Source organism: Aquarana catesbeiana, linkage group LG03 (genome assembly GCF_042186555.1).
Source record: "Aquarana catesbeiana isolate 2022-GZ linkage group LG03, ASM4218655v1, whole genome shotgun sequence".
Taxonomy (NCBI): Eukaryota; Metazoa; Chordata; class Amphibia; order Anura; family Ranidae; genus Aquarana; species Aquarana catesbeiana.
Window position 1 is genome coordinate 555,351,602 of NC_133326.1, and position 16,607 is coordinate 555,368,208.

At 46.5% G+C, this 16,607-nt stretch overlaps 1 protein-coding gene across 1 annotated transcript in view; it reads left to right on the top strand.

The window, feature by feature from the left end:
- Positions 1-16,607, top strand: part of CAPRIN2 (caprin family member 2) — a 108,691-nt gene that overhangs the window by 89,878 nt on the left and 2,206 nt on the right. Inside the window, exons 17-18 of the mRNA XM_073623595.1 lie at positions 3,000-3,171; positions 5,103-5,282. Of these exons, the coding sequence (XP_073479696.1) occupies positions 3,000-3,171; positions 5,103-5,282 (352 nt within the window). The remainder of the gene's footprint in view (positions 1-2,999; positions 3,172-5,102; positions 5,283-16,607) is intronic.

Sequence of the window (16,607 nt, forward strand, 5' to 3'; positions counted from 1 at the left end):
ACTTAAACCCAATTGAGCATCTCTGGAGAGACCTAAAAATGGCTGTCCACCAACGTTTACCATCCGACCTGACAGAACTGGAGAGGATCCCCAATCCAGGTGTGAAAAACTTGTTGCATCTTTCCCAAAAAGACTCAAGGCTGTATTAGATCAAAAGGGTGCTTCTACTAAATATTGAGCAAAGGATCTGAATACTTAGGACCATGTGATATTTCTGTTTTTCTTTTTTAATCTGCAAAAATGTCAACAATTCTGTTTTCTCTGTCAATATGGGGTGCTGTGTGTACATTTAATGAGGAAAAAAATGAACTTAAATGATTTTAGCAAATGGCTGCAATATAACAGAGTGAAAAATTTAAGGGGTTCTGAATACTTTCCGTCCGCTAGATAGATAAAACGCCCTGGTGTTTAGGCAGGGTTGCTCTTCAATTTACCTGCCAGGTATAGCTACCTTGGCCAATTGTTGAGAATCTATTTCAGTCCTAAGTCTGTAATTGCTGCACTTCTCCCTTTTTGCCGTTAGGTGGCTGGGTACCTAGTGGCATTAGATATGAGAAGGGCACTGCAAGGTCAGATTATGGGTATATGGGGTATCCCAGCCAATGGGCAGAGGTTTTCTTAAATCCCTTGGCCTGCTGGGAGAACCTATATATTCGGGTGGAGTCAAGTGATCAGTGTCCTGTGCCACCTGGATGGCTGTCTAAGTGGACGTGTCGCATTGCCCGGGCTGCTAGGCTGGAGATTGGGCCTATCCCGGGCACATCTGGCTGCTAGGCTGTCTGAGGACCTATCCAGAAGCAAGAACAGCGTAGGGTTGGTATTGCAGTTTGCAGTCCAACCAGAAGTGACGGTTCTGCCGATTGGAGAACCTGTCATGGTTGGAGGTAGAGGGGAAGCTATCGCCATTAAGGGACCAACCGCCTTACTACCAGGGAACTGGGTGAGTAACTGAAGTAAGTACCAGAGCAGTATTCTCACCAACCGGGGAAGGTGAAGAATTGAAACTTCAGTGGGCATCAAGCCAGGGTCCCAGCCAGCAGAGGTGACACTGCAAAGCAGCCTTGTGTCAACCCAAGGACCCAGCAGGGAAGCTGGGGTGACGATTGAGGAAGATACTACACTGAAGATTGGAGGAGCTCAAGGGATTCTGTGGCAGAGAATCGTCTAGTGAGACTGGGAGCTCAGGGAGCTGAAGAACTACAAGAAGTGATTGTAGTGGAAGTGAAGGAACTGTTAGATTTTGTTAGGAACTGGTAAAGACTGTTGCCATAGACAGAATTCCTACACATGCAGATGTGGTGTCTTGCTGGATGCCTTTCCCTGCATGGCTGTCCTCCAGGTTGAAGTCTGAGTCTGCCAATTAATCTTGCAACTACCTTAGGGTGTCCTGGCCCTAACCCTCTCTCCCAAAGTTCTATTAAGAGAAATAAAAATCTCTCTTGCATTCAAGAAGTGTCAGGCGCCCAATGAATTTACCTACTTTGCACCCACTATGCCTCACAACCCACCATATACAGAAGGATGTCGGCTATCTCTGGCCTTGGAGGTCCTCATTAGACCGAAGGAGGCCTGGGACCTTGAGATATAATGTATATATTATACATTTTGAGTATAGAGCATTAACTGTTACATACTTTGTAATTGCATATTGCTTTGATAAACCTTGATTAACCCTGCTAATACCCACTGGCCTTGTATAGGAGTTTGATCTATACTCCACTATTGTCCTTTTTTGTAATGGAACCTGCATATTTTGAGCTGTTATGACTGAATTGTTAGATAATTAGTGACTAGACTAAGGGACACACTTTACTTATCTAAGTATTCTCTCATTCATTTTATTGAAGAGAAAAATTTTGCAATTCAATGATTATACAAAAAAAATTACAGTAGGGGTAGGCAGCCTTTGAGAGGTGGAGATCTACCTGAGCAACACAGATCAAAGATCACTGGGGTGTAGAGCCCATTTTTATTTTTAAATTAACTAGCAAGGTCCCAGTTAAAAATGTGAAGAAAATTGTATAAAAATATAACCAATGTCACTGTACAAAAATGTATATACTTGCCTATTTTCAGCCTGGTCATGTGATCTTACCTGTGCCAGCCAATGGTGCTTGATGGCTGATGAGGCCTGGAATGGTGATGGCACCCATAGGTTCTCATGTCCCAGGGCTGTTGGCACTCCCTCTCCTCCATATGCTGCTTTATCACACAGGTGAGATAATGTGACCAGATTGCAGCAACCTGAAAATAGGTTAGTCGGCATAGCTGATACTTAAGGCCTGGTTCACGCTATCACGGGCCGAGTTTACATGCCAGCTCATTCATTTGCATGGGCTGCTGTGCCTGCATTTGACGCAGGAAAAAGGTTCCTATATTTTGAAAATGCAGTGGCCGGGGGAATGTAGAAGCACCATGTGTTTTCCTGTAGTTTTTTTTTTTTTTTTTTGACACAACGGTTTGCCATTCAGAATGCGTTTTTGCCTGTGTGTGTTTGCAAGTGTAGGAAACACGTGAGAGTCTTGCCACCACAAATAATGTGAACCAGGTGTCCATCTTTCTGCACTGATGGTCAATGGTGGTGTTTAAAACTTGCTCCCTATTGGTGAGCAGTGTTGGTGTTAACCCCTTTATGCTGCATCAGTGGCAGTGTTAACTTCATGCTGCAGCACAACTGGTGCCACTAATGCCACACAAGGGTTGACTGCCACTGGTCACTAATGCATCAGTGACCAGTGTTGGCACATTAAACCCTCCTTGTTGCATATTACTAATGTCAATATTGAACCCCCTCACCCCCAACTGTCAGGTGTCCATCAGTGTGCCCCCCCTTACATCTTGTGCTAACTTGCATCAATTCCCCCCATCAGACTGGCTCATAATTCAGTGGATGTACTCGCAGGCTGGGAGGGGATAAACACCCCCCCTAGATCTGGCCCTGTCTTGGATTGGTCTGGGCTAATCTGGTGGTTAAAAGTATCTATGTACTCTGTTCTCAGGTTTTTAAAGTCAATGCTCCCCTGCGAAAAGAGATTGAAGTTAAGGAGGACCTGCCTTATCCTGAAGAATACCAACAAACATTCAGCACAGCCAGTACCCAGACCCTTCCTCATGGGCTGCTGGACATGAATGGGTCGGATCCACGTTCACTCATACAGGAGCCCTTACCTGGTGAGCAGTAAGCTTTGAAGAATTTTGGGATTGTCACATGGGAGCCTTCTGACTTGTGGTCCTATTATACATGAGGATTTTCGAAAATTACTGTTGGCACGAAGGCTAATACCTTGTAAAATTACTCTTTAAATAGTGAAAACGGCTGAAGATTTCCCCAGTCTTTTATGGATAGATTTATGGTTACTTGGTAGATTGCTACAAGCATTTGCTGGCATAGCTGCAGGCACTGCGAGGGTTTATGTTCCACCTCAGCAGCTTTGCTCCCTCTGCTCTTCCTCCCCACAGCGACTCAGTCTGTAGCCTTTAAAGCTGACACTAATTTTTGCCTGAAGGCGACTTCAATAAAACAGGATGCAAAGCTTGATTCTGCTAAAGTCCAATGAATACAGCTTCCTTTGATAGTGTGGCAACAATTCTGTACTGCTTGTTAACTCAGAGCTGTGTTGCCACTCATGAAGGATGTGTCTATTGTAAGACGATGAAGTTGCAGGTGACACATCTAAAATGTGATCACTGCTGATTCACAAGCCTGTAAATTGACTGTAAGCACCAGGCCATACCTAGCCCTGCCCACTGCTTTCTGGATTGACAGAACTGCCTCTGCAGCTGAAACCCTCCTACTGAGCTGTAGTATCTGGGGGTGTGTGGGACACATGGAGCATTTAGCTCAGTCAGTACCTGTGGTTAGAAGGAAGTCTTCCCAACGGGACAGTGAGGTTGGTGTTTTGGGACCCATTCACACCTGCCCGCACTCTGAAACAGAGCAGTTTAATGTGGGCAACAGTCCCTTTTGGATTGCAGAGGGGTGCAGGGGGTGATGACATGCGTATTTCAAAGCATCACAACTTTTTATTTTTTTGTGAACGTCCTGCCGCCACAGTGGTGCACTGCGCTTGATGTGCTTAGACATGCAGGGCTATGCAGTGCAATATTAAGCAAATATGTTACATAATTTTGCACAGCTCTGGAATTTAGAGAAACTGTTCTGTACATGATACATAGAAAAACTTCTTTTTATGTGTCATTGAAGTTACCTCCATTTATCATGAGGAAAAAAGCATGAAGTGTGAACAGGCCATTAGAAGTAGAACCTGACTGGCCAGAATTTAAGGGCTATAAAGTTAATGCTGAAGGACAGAGCAGAGAGATCGAAGCTGCTGAAAAGTTTCTGTTGTAAACTGATTTACTATATCATTTCTACAGCTACACAGATCAGGAAGGGCTTTTTTACAGGCTCGTTTGCAGTAAGGGCATTGGGCTGCATTGCCCATCACTGCCACAAAGCAAGAACAAGGTATCTTGCCTTCTATTTGAGGAGTTCAGTTCACACCAATATGCTGAGTTGGTGTGCGCTGAAGAAAAATCGTGTAACCTTTTTCATGCTTCATGTCCACCTTGCTGTATTGTAGTGGGCATGTGTGCGACCACATGAAGCATGGTGTGAAGCATAAAACCTCATTTTAATGTAAATTTAAGGTGCACAGCCCGACCCATTTTAGCACAAGTCTTTAATATAAAGCCAAAACTATTTTAGTTTTTAGTTTGTGGCTTTTTGTCCTGTTCCCTCGACTACCTGTGCTTTGAGACACAAGGAAATGAGAATAGATGTCCCTTTCGCAAGATATTCCTTTTTGGTCAGTTGACAATGGTCATCAGGACAGTAGTGTGACGCAAGGAAATCACCACCACACTCTGAAGCAATTTTCTGTTTTGACAGTTTTTGTTGGGTAGGTAGCTGGAGTCTGGACCCAACTGATCTGGGCATTCAGGAAAACTATTTGCAGTTTTCAAACCAGAAATTAAACCATATTTCATGGTTGGGGTAACTGACTTGTTAACCCCCAAGTGTGTAGTTCATCTTTGTAGCATGTTAACTTTGTATAAACCAAAAGTAAGTTTACACAAGGTTTGATCGTTCTTCTTTTTAGGTCCTTATTCATCTGGGGCTTCTCCTGTAAACAGTGGAAATCTGCCCTGTTACACATCTACCCCCAACATCCTACCCAGAATTTCCCAGCCATGCATGACAAGGGGTGGTGCAATCAGAGGGACCAGCCGTGGAGGGCGTATCCTGGCCAATGGCTATCGCTGCCAGACCACCTTCAAAGGTCAGATTTTGGGATTTGTAGAGTGCATAAAGCAGTGTATGTGACTACAACGAAGTTGCGGTCTGTTCCAAATATGTGCAAGTGAGGGGGGAAAGGAAGGGATTCAGGGGCTCAGATTGTTGCAAGGGAGCAGAAAAAAAAGCAGTAAAACATTCTTAAAATCCATAATCGCTGCTTAACCACTTGCCCACTGGGCGCTTAAACCCCCTTCCTAACCGATTTTCAGCTTTCAGTGCTCAGATTTTGAATAATAATTACTCATTAATGCAACACTTTACCCATATGAAATTTTTTATTTTTTTTCACACCATTTTTTTTAACCACTAACTTTATTTATATATTTTTTTTTTTTAAACTAAGACCGAAAGTTTTGTTGCATTTTTCTTCGTTTGTTATAAAATTTTGCCAATTAGTAATTTTTCTTCATAAATTTTGGCCAATATGTATAGTGCTGCATATCTTAAAATAACCAAAATCCGTGTATATTTGGTCTTTGTGAAAGTTGGTGTCCGCAAGCTATGGTGCCAATCACTGAAAACTGACCACACCTGATGGCCTATCATTTCTTGAGGTTCTGAAATGTCAGGACAGTACAAATACCTCCCAAATGACCCCTTTTTGGAAAGTAGACATTCCAAAGTATTTAAGAGACTTTTTTTTTTTTTTTTTGTGTGTAAATTTTCTCCCACAATTCTTTGCAATATTTTTTTTTTCGTTCTACACAAATTTGTCTAGTTATTTCTAACACAGCATATGCATACTTGCAACTACACCCCAAAATACATTCTGCTACTCCTGAGTATGGCGATACCACATGTGACTTTTTTTACACAGCCTGGCCACAACAGAGGCCCAACATGCAAGGAGCAACATCAGGTATATTCACAAGTTTTTGGAAACAAAATGCGTTTGTGTATAAAAAAAAAGTTGTCAATTTATAATATTTCTAACACATAGCATGTATATAGCAAAAATTGCACCCCTCACATTTTTGTAAATTTATATTTTTTTTATGTGACAGCACTGAAGAAATGACACTTTTCCAAAATGTAATAAAGTGAGTGTACAGCTTGTATAACAGTGTAAATTTGCTGTCCCCTCAAAATAACTCCTAACACAGCCATTAATGTCTAAACCGCTGGCAACAAGAGTACACCCCTAAGTGAAAATGTCCAAATTGGGCCCAATTGGCCATTTTCCCTCCCGGTGTCGTGACTAGTTAGTGTTAAGGTCTCCGGTGTGAATGGTGAGCAGGTGTTAAATTTGGTGTTCTTGCACTCTTACTGGTCACTGGAAGTTTAACATGGCAAAGAACCATCTGAAAAAGAATTGTTGCTCTGCATAAAGATGGCCTAGGCTAGAAGATTGCCAAGACCCTGAAACTGAGCTGCAGCACAGCTCAAAGACCATACAGCAGTTTAACAGGACAGGTTCCACTCAGAACAGGCCTCGCCATTGTTGTCTTTGGGAAATAGACGTATGAGGGCTGCCAGCATTGCTGCAGAGGTTGGTGGGGGGGGGGGGGTGTCAGTGCTCAGACCATACATTGCACACTGCATCAAATTGGTCTGCATGGCTGTCATCCCAGAAGGAAGTCTCTTCTAAAGATGTTGCACAAGAAAGCCCACAAACAGTTTGTTACAAGGTCTCAGGTGTGAATGGGGAGCAGGTGTGTTTGGTGTTATCGCTCTTACTCTCATTCTGGTCACTGGAAATTCAACATGGCACCTCATGGCAAAACTCTGAGGATCTGAAAAAAAGAATTGTTGCTCTACATAAAGATGGCTCTAGGCTATAAGAGGATTGCCAAAACTCTGAAACTGAGCTGCAGCACTGTGGCCAAGACCATACAGTGGTTTAACAGGACAGGTCCACTCGGAACAGGCCCCGCCATGGTCGACCAAAGAAGTTGAGTGCACGTGCTTAGTGTCACATCCAGAGGTTGTTTTGGGGAAATGGATGTATGAGTGCTGCCAGCATTGCTGCTGAGGTTGAAGCGGTGGGGAGGTCAGCCTGTCAGTGCTCAGACCATACGCCGCACACTGCATCAAATTGGTCTGTATGGCTGTCGTCCCAGAAGAAAGCCTCTTCTAAAGATGCACAAGTGAGCCCACAAACAGTTTGCTGAAGACAAGCAGACTAAGGACATGGATTACTGGAACCACGTCCTGTAGTCTGATGAGACCAAGATAAACGTATTTGGTTCAGATGGTGTCAAGCGTGTGTAGCGCCAACCAGGTTAGTACAAAGACAAGTGTGTCGTGCCTACAGTCAAGCATGGTGGTGAGAGTGTTATTGTCTCGGGCTTCATGAGTGCTGCTGGCACTGGGGAGCTACAGTTCATTGTGGGAATTGTGAATCCCAACATGTACTGTGACATACTGAAGCAGAGCATGATCCCCCTCCTTTCAGAGACTGGGCCGCTGGGCAGTATTCCAACCTAACGACCCCAAACACACCTCCAAGAGGACCACTACTGCCTTGCTAAAGAAGCTGAGGGTAAAGGTGATGGACTGGCCAAGCATGTCTCCAGTCCGAAACCCCTTTTGAGCATCTGTGGGGCATCCTCAAACGGAAGGTGGAGGAGCACAAGGTCTCGAACTTCCACCAGCTTCGAGATGTCATGGAGTGGAAGAGGACTCCAGTGACAACCTGTGAAGCTCTGGTGAACTCCATGCCCAAGAGGGTTAGGGCAGTGCTGGAAAATGGCCACCCAAAATATTGACATTTTGGGCCCAATTTGGACATTTTTCATTTAGGGGTGTACTCACTTTTGTTGCCAGTGGTTTAGACATTAAAGAGGAACTGCAGTCTGCTCACATAATTTGTAAAAAAAATCTTGGCCATTCTGAAGCTTCCCTCCAACCACTTGGCATATTTTATATATACTGTGATTCTGTACTTGCCAAATATGCTGCAGAAATCTTCCTCCACTGTCTGGCTGCATCAGTTTTAACTGTGGGCAGCTGAAGCTGCTGCCTGTTCACCTCCTAGATTTACAGAGGCACACCCCCCCCCCCCCCCCGGAAAACTCTTACAAGGGTGAGAGCTGTGCATGTCATAAGCCTAGGCTTTTTACCAGACAAACAGGAAATGGGCTGTATAAGGTATTTGCTGGCAGAAAAAAAATGTTTTCTCACCTCGTCTTTAAGGATAGCACCTGGGGAGAGCACAGCTCCACCCACTTTCCCAGGAAACACTGCAGTCAGTTTCCTTAAAGACCAGTCACTTCCACCATGGCCCAGTTGTAGTGTTTCCACCACCATGGTGGAAGTGCTGCAGGGAACCAGGGTTGTGCTGCACCCTCTCCAGGTAGGGAGGGTAAAGGCATATCTGTTCGGTTTATTGGGTGGTTGTCAGGCCAGCCCAGCAACCCCCCCCCCCCCCTCGATGTGTGGGGGGTGCTCCGGTGTTTTTCCTCCATGTCCGGCGAGGATTAAGGCTGCTGGGGGTCCCGCTCTCTACCAGACCAGTGGCGGCAAGCTGGGATGGAGACTGCAGGATAGGGTGTTGCTGGCAGTCTCCCTGTATCTGAGGCCTCCACGTTTTCCGTGTCCCAGATGGCGGTGTGCGTGGTTTCCTGCTGCTGGAACACAGGGGGAGGAGGAGGCGGCGGCCTTCAGATGTCCTTTCTGGTCCTCGCGGTGGCAAAAGGACCGGGGAAGTACAAATCGAAAAGCAGCCGGACGTCCGCTGGTACCTTGCAGGGATGGATTCAGAGGAGCAGGCGGCAGGAGCCACAAACATCAGCCAGGCCCAGGTAAGCAGGGGCAGAGGTCCCTGTCCTTATTGCCATGGGTCATATGTGTATAACTATATCTATCCCTCGCTTACTCCCCTGGGGGGGGGGAGGGAACCTGCATCCCTCTTAGCTTGCAGTGCTGGGGAAATTTTTTATTTTTATTTTTTTTTTTGCATAGCGTCTCTGGGGTATGTGGTGTGTACTGGAGCGGTGGATTGAAGCTGTGGCTAAAGGGTTAGAAGTTTGGCCTAACAGCTCGGTGGGTGTAGACTGTATCCCAAGAAAAGGTTTTTTTATTGGTACATTATGTGATTTTTTTTTTCTTCCATATTTATATGGTGGTTTTGGTGTATTTTCAGACAAAGGTCAAGCAAAAGACCAAGCATTCTTCCCCCTAGAAGAAAATGACCGTCTAGTCTAGTGGCGCTTTACTGTCAGTTTTGCAAGCTTTTACCCCCCGCTTGCGGCCGAGAGGGTTAAAACCACTGCAAAGAGCTGCTGCATATATACACACTGCTCCTTCACCGCTCCAAAGATGCTGCTTGTAGGACTTTTTTTTTTTTTTTTTTTTTTTTTTTTTTTAACTGTCCTGCTAGCGCACCGCTCCAGTGTGAAAGCCCTCTGGGCTTTCACATTGGAGAGACAGCAGCGGCTCTTTAAGGGCACGTTGCAGGCACTATTTTTAGCGTTAGAGCACCTGCAAAGCGCCCCAGTGTGAAAGGGGTCTTAGAGTCTTAAACCTGTGTTATGTAGGACCTGTATAGCGGAATGGTCAAAGAGGAGACTTCCCCAGCGACAACCGCTACCCAGCCTGAAGAGCTGATCAGCTGTTTCCGGAAAGAACTATTGGACACTTTTCAAACGTTCCATTCTTATCTGGACAAATGTCCGGTTGCACAGCCTAGCAGCAGGGGCAGTTCATCATCCTGTCCCCGGCCATCTACTGCAGCACCCAAAGAGGTCAGTGATTCAGAGGATGAAGGGGGAAGTGTTTCCCCAGGTTCAGATGAAGATGAGGGAAAAATAAGCCTCTTCAAGCTACAGGCGGTCTCTAGAAGAGGAGGATGATCTATTGAAGACCATCCATAGGATTTTGAACATTAAAGAGGACAAAGCCCAGTTATCTTTACATGATGAAATGTTTCAGGGCTTGGAGAAAGTTGAAAATCGTGTGTTTCCAGTACACAAGTTCCTGTCGGAAATGTGAAGCGGGAGGGGAAAGACCCTGAAAGGGCACCTTTCTTCAGATCATTCAAGCAGAGATTTCCTTTTGAAGAGGATAGTGCTCAAGTATGGAACATAAAACCTAAACTTGATGCAGCTTTTTCACAGGTGTCATGGAATACAGACCAGGCATTTGAGGATATGGGCGACCTATAGGATGCCATGGATAAAAGGGCAGATTCCCTGTTGAAGAAAGCCTGGGACTCCACCTTAACCAACTTAAAGCCAGCTATGGCTTCAACTGTGGTGGCCAGCAACCTAGAGCAGTGACTTGAACAGTTGAAAAGCCATATTGAAGCGGGAACTTCTTGCAAGGATCTGTTGGACACTCTGCCAGTATTACAGAAAGTGGCAGGGTACATGGCAGACGCCTCTGCAAAATCCATAAAGATATCTGCAAGATCCTCAGCCCTGGTAAACGCAATACGTCAAGCACTATGGGTAAAGACATGGTCAGGAGATATACTGCCTCAAAGGAGAAGCTATGTGGTCTTCCGTTTGAGGGTGATCTAGTGTTTGGCCCAGATCTTGAAGCGGTGTTGTACAGGACAGCAGACAAGGCCTTTCCATTAAAAAAGAAGGTAACCCCTCAGGTTAAGAAATTTTCATCCTTTTCACCAAACCCAGGACATGGGATATAAGATAACCCTGGAGGTCCGAGAAGTTGAGGCAAGTCTGGGGTGCTTTTCCAACCTCCTAACCAGAGCACTAAAAATCGGTGACAGTCCTCCGACTGTGGGAGGAAGGCTGCAGTCCCTTTTTTCCCACAGTGGAAAAATATCAGAGGGCTACAGACACGAGTTCAGTCGCCACAAAGTCATTTTTACATAACTCGGGCTCCCCTAGATCAGGAAAAGACCCTAGAAATGTCCTCTCTCCTGCAAGAACTGGTTCAGCAGAAAGTGATCATCCCAGTTCCCCCTGGGAAGGACTAGGGTACTATTCGCACGTCTTCCTAGTGAAGAAGCCATTGGTAAAATGTCAGTTAAATCTGAACCTAAAGATATTAAACAGATCAATTTTGATACAAGAGGTTCTGAATGGACGCAGTTTTCTCAGTGAAGTCTTTTAACGTCAGACTGCTTCCTAGTGTCCATAGACCTCAGGGATGCTTACCTTCATGTTCCCATAGCACCAGCATCGCAATATCTGCAGTTAGCTATCAAAGCTCCGGGGGGCACCAGGCAAGTCCCCGCAGTAGATGGCCAAAATATGAATCTGGAAGGTAGAATATCCCTCATGGAACTGGAGTAAACACTCACTCCCGTTCAGATGGTATGTGGAAAGAAAAAATATGCCTCCACATAGTGCAGATAAAAGGGGATGTTTTTTATTGCTAAAAAAACTTTACAATAAAGCGTGATCACAACCAAGTAAAAAATAGACAACATGGAGAAGGATAAATGGCCCGATGCGTTTCGACCTAGGGGTCTTCTACTGGGGCTCTTTTTTTTTTTTTTTTTTTTATGCCCCAGTAGAAGACCCCTAGGTCTTGAAATGTTAGGGGTTGCCCTTCTTAGCAGCAAGCAGTGTTTCCCTCACTAGAGATTCTCGCCCTTAATGTCTCCAGGAAACCCATTTCAATTCTGACACTCTGTATTAAAAGGGAGTCGGTTTAATAATCAATATCACTCTATACATCTTATTCCAGATGAGTTTTTTCCCCCTGAAAATAGGGGGCAAATCACTGGTGCGTGTTATACACCAATAGTGTACCTCCGGAGGGGGGCAAGCGCCGCCGGAATTCACCGAGCCGTCATCCCGTTTACGTGGCTCTCGTGTCACACACACAGTCCCGCCTCCGTCTGTCTATCACATTAGTTGGTCCAATGCCGATGGAGGTGGGACTGTGTGTGACTGCCGACTGAGAGCTGAGTAAACAGGAGATGACGGCTCGGTGATTTCCTGCACTGCATTGAGATGGTGAGGCTGCAGATGGGCATTAATCAGGCAACTGCATTGATAAGCGCGGATCGGGCTGCAGATGGGTGCAGACCATTATTTTGCTTCAAAGTGGTTTATTTAAAAATTGTTTTCCTGAAACTTCCCTCTTAAATTGAAGGTGCATGTTATACACCGATAAATGCGGTGTTTGATTCCAAAAAAACTGAAAGCGGCCAATTTTTTTTTTTTACCACTTCTGGACCGCCGCACACTGATATAAGTCCTTACTTTGAAGGGGGATATTGTTATGGCAGCAGCTATCCTCTTGTTCGGCCGGTGGTCCAGTTTCTGATGGTGGTCTTTGCGGCGGATTCAAGATCACTTTTTATCAGCGGCGGGAGAGGGCCCCCCCCCCCCCTCCCACCATGCTCCGGTGCCCTCCGCCTCTTCCCAGAGCCGTTGGCGGAGGCGATTGGATCTTCACCCTTGCTGGGCATGGAGACTAGTGAGGGGAAGATGGCCCCCACCCGTCTCCATAACAATGCAGGGCGGAAGCGACGTCATAACGTAACTTTTTTTTTTTTTTTGTATTTAAGTCTTTGACCTCAGATCTCATATTTAAGAGGTCCTGTCATGCTTTATTTCTATTACAAGGGATGTTTACATTCCTTGTAAAAGGAATAAAATTGACTTTTTTTTTAAACAGTGTAAAAATGGTAAAATTAAGGAGATGAAAACTTTTTTAAACGCGTCCCGTGCTCGAGCTCGCGTGCAGAAACAAACGCATACGTGAGTAGCGCGGCCGCATATGAAAACTGTGTTCAAACCACACGTGAGGTATCGCAGTGATCGGTAGAGCAATGATTTTAGCCCTAGACCTCTAACTTAAAACATGCAACCTGTAGAATTTTTTTAAACATCGGAGATTTTTAAGGGTAAAAGCTTGTCGCCATTCCACGAGTGGGCACAATTTTGAAGCGTGACATGTTGGGTATCAATTTACTCGGCGTAACTATCTTTCACAATATAAAAAAAAAATTGGGCTAACTTTACTGTTTTTTTAATTAAAGTGTATTTTTTTCCAAAAGTGCTGCAAAAATACGGTGTGGCAAAGTATTGCAACGACCACCATTTTATTCTCTAGGGTGTTAGGAAAAAAAAATGTTTGGAGGTTCTAAGTATCTTTCTAGCAAAAAACATGTTTTTAACTTGTAAACAATACATCTCAAAGAGGCTCGGTCCTTAAGTGGTTAAAGAATTATTTCAGAATCTGCTGATTGCTAGATTTTTTTTTTTTTTTAAGGCATTGGCCAGAGCTAGGTCAGTACAATTTGTCCCCCCCCCCCCCCTTTGAACCCCTGGAAGAGGCTACGAGCAAATTTTGGTTGCTGAAGTTAGCATTATTGGTGGCGGTTAGGTCAGCTAGGAGGGTTGGCGAACTGCAAGCCCTGTCTATTGTTGAACCGTCTGATCTCTCTTCAGACCAGGTAGTGCTAAGGACTGACCCAGGTTTTCTACCAAAGGTTTCGTCTGTTTCATAGGTCGCAAGAAATTGTTCTCCCAACACATCCTGTCCTAAGGAAAGGATATTTCATAGTGCAGTAGACATCTTCTAACAACCAGGCTATCTCGAGGTCACAAAATAATTCAGAAGATCGAATTCTCTGTGGTGTTTTTAGGGCCGCGTAAAGGATACGGTGCCCCTAAAAACACCATAGGGAGATGGCTGCGAATAAGCTTCATTAATGGCCATAAGGCTTCGGGGGTGTAGATCCTCTAGTAGGGGTAGTGACCCATTCAACCCGGGTGGTGGCAATGTCCTTGATTGAATGAGCGGGGGCTTCACCCAGACGAATCTGCAAGGCGGCCACGTGGACAAGCTTCTCCACCCGCCGCTACAGGTTGGACTTGTTCTCTGCATCAGAGCAATCGTTCGGCAGGAAAGTCCTGCAGGCGGTGGTCCTACCCTAGAGTAAGTACTCTCATCTCCAGGTGCTGTCCTGAAAGGCGAGGTGAGAAAATCTTAGACTTATCGGTAACGGTGTTTCTACAAGTATTTCAGGACAGCACCAATGACCCTCCCTAATTGTGTTTAAAATGTTGTGTTATTGCTGTGTTCTGCTTATCTAATTTCAGCATGGCTGAAGGTACTCTATGAACAACTGAGGCCATGGTGGAAGTGACCAGTCTATAAAGAAACTGCAGTGTTTCCTGGGAAAGTGGGTGGAGCTGCGCTCTCCAGGTACTGTCCTGAAAGACTCGTAGAAATGCTGTTACCGGTAAGTCTAACGTTTACTATCCAAAGTTAAAAAAAAGGGCAGAATATTTATTAGAAAGTTGAAAAAATTACTGAAGGTCTGCTTTAATGGCTGTTATTTTGAGCGGACAGCAAATTACACTGTTATGCTGTACACTCACTACTTTACATTGTAGGAAAGTGTCATTTCTTCAGTGTTGGCACATGAAAAGATATAAAATATTTACAAAATGTGTACTCTTGTGAGATGCTGTATATTCTGCTACTCCTGAGTATGGCGATACCACATGTGTTTTCTACAGCCTGACCACATAAACATCCAACACGCAGAAAGCACCGACAGGTGTTCTAAGGGCATACATTTCAAATCTTATTGGGCTACCTATTACACTTTTGTGAGGCGCTGATGTGCACTGTAGTGGCATGAATGACAGCTACAGCATGGTCAGATAACTCTGGGAGACTATCATGATGTCCTCCCAATATCGCACGCACCCGGAATGTCCAGTGACAGCGGCCCTTTACCAGGTAATCACTCAGTCCAATGACTGAGCGATCAGTTGTCAAAAAACCTGAGCATGTCCGGTTTAGCTATCCTCCTCTCCTCGCACACCGTACTGATCGGTGCGAGGGGAGAAGTGGCGCAGCAGCGTTGTGGGCTGGAACTGAAGTCTCAACAGTGCTGATCTGTGCCCACCCGTGGCTCATGCATCCATCCCTCCCCCATCTGTGGCTCATGCATCCATCCCTCCCCCATCTGTGGCTCATGCATCCATCCCTCCCCCATCTGTGGCTCATGCATCCATCCCTCCCCCGTCTGTGGCTCATGCATCCATCCCTCCCCCGTCTGTGGCTCATGCATCCATCCCTCCCCCGTCTGTGGCTCATGCATCCATCCCTCCCCCGTCTGTGGCTCATGCATCCATCCCTCCCCCGTCTGTGGCTCATGCATCCATCCCTCCTACGTCTGTGGCTCATGCATCCATCCCTCCTACGTCTGTGGCTCATGCATCCATCCCTCCTACGTCTGTGGCTCATGCATCCATCCCTCCTACGTCTGTGGCTCATGCATCCATCCCTCCTACGTCTGTGGCTCATGCATCCATCCCTTCCCCCCCGTCTGTGGCTCATGCATCCATCCCTTCCCCCCCGTCTGTGGCTCATGCATCCATCCCTTCCCCCCCGTCTGTGGCTCATGCATCCATCCCTTCCCCCCCGTCTGTGGCTCATGCATCCATCCCTTCCCCCCCGTCTGTGGCTCATGCATCCATCCCTTCCCCCCCGTCTGTGGCTCATGCATCCATCCCTTCCCCCCCCCCCCGTCTGTGGCTCATGCATCCATCCCTTCCCCCCCCCCCGTCTGTGGCTCATGCATCCATCCCTTCCCCCCCCCCGTCTGTGGCTCATGCATCCATCCCTTCCCCCCCCCCGTCTGTGGCTCATGCATCCATCCCTTCCCCCCCCCGTCTGTGGCTCATGCATCCATCCCTTCCCCCCCGTCTGTGGCTCATGCATCCATCCCTTCCCCCCCGTCTGTGGCTCATGCATCCATCCCTTCCCCCCCCGTCTGTGGCTCATGCATCCATCCCTTCCCCCCCCGTCTGTGGCTCATGCATCCATCCCTTCCCCCCTCGTCTGTGGCTCATGCATCCATCCCTTCCCCCCTCGTCTGTGGCTCATGCATCCATCCCTTCCCCCCTCGTCTGTGGCGCATGCATCCATCCCTTCCCCCCTTGTCTGTGGCGCATGCATCCATCCCTTCCCCCCTCGTCTGTGGCGCATGCATCCATCCCTTCCCCCCTCGTCTGTGGCGCATGCATCCATCCCTTCCCCCCTCGTCTGTGGCGCATGCATGCATCCCTTCCCCCCTCGTCTGTGGCGCATGCATGCATCCCTTCCCCCCTCGTCTGTGGCGCATGCATCCATCCCTTCCCCCCGTCTGTGGCTCATGCATCCAGCGAGTTTGGGGTGGAGGAACTTGACTGGCCTGCAGAGTCCTGACCTCAACCCGATGGAACACCTTTTGGGATAAATCAGAGTGCAGACTGCGAGCCAGGCCTTCTCGTCCACATAGGTGCCTAACCTCACAAATGTGCTTCTGGAAGAATGGTCAAACATTCCTATAGACACTCCTAAACCTTGTGGACAGCCTTACCAGAAGAGTTGAAGCTATTTTAGCTGCAAGGGGTGGGCAAACTCCATATTAAACTCTACGGAC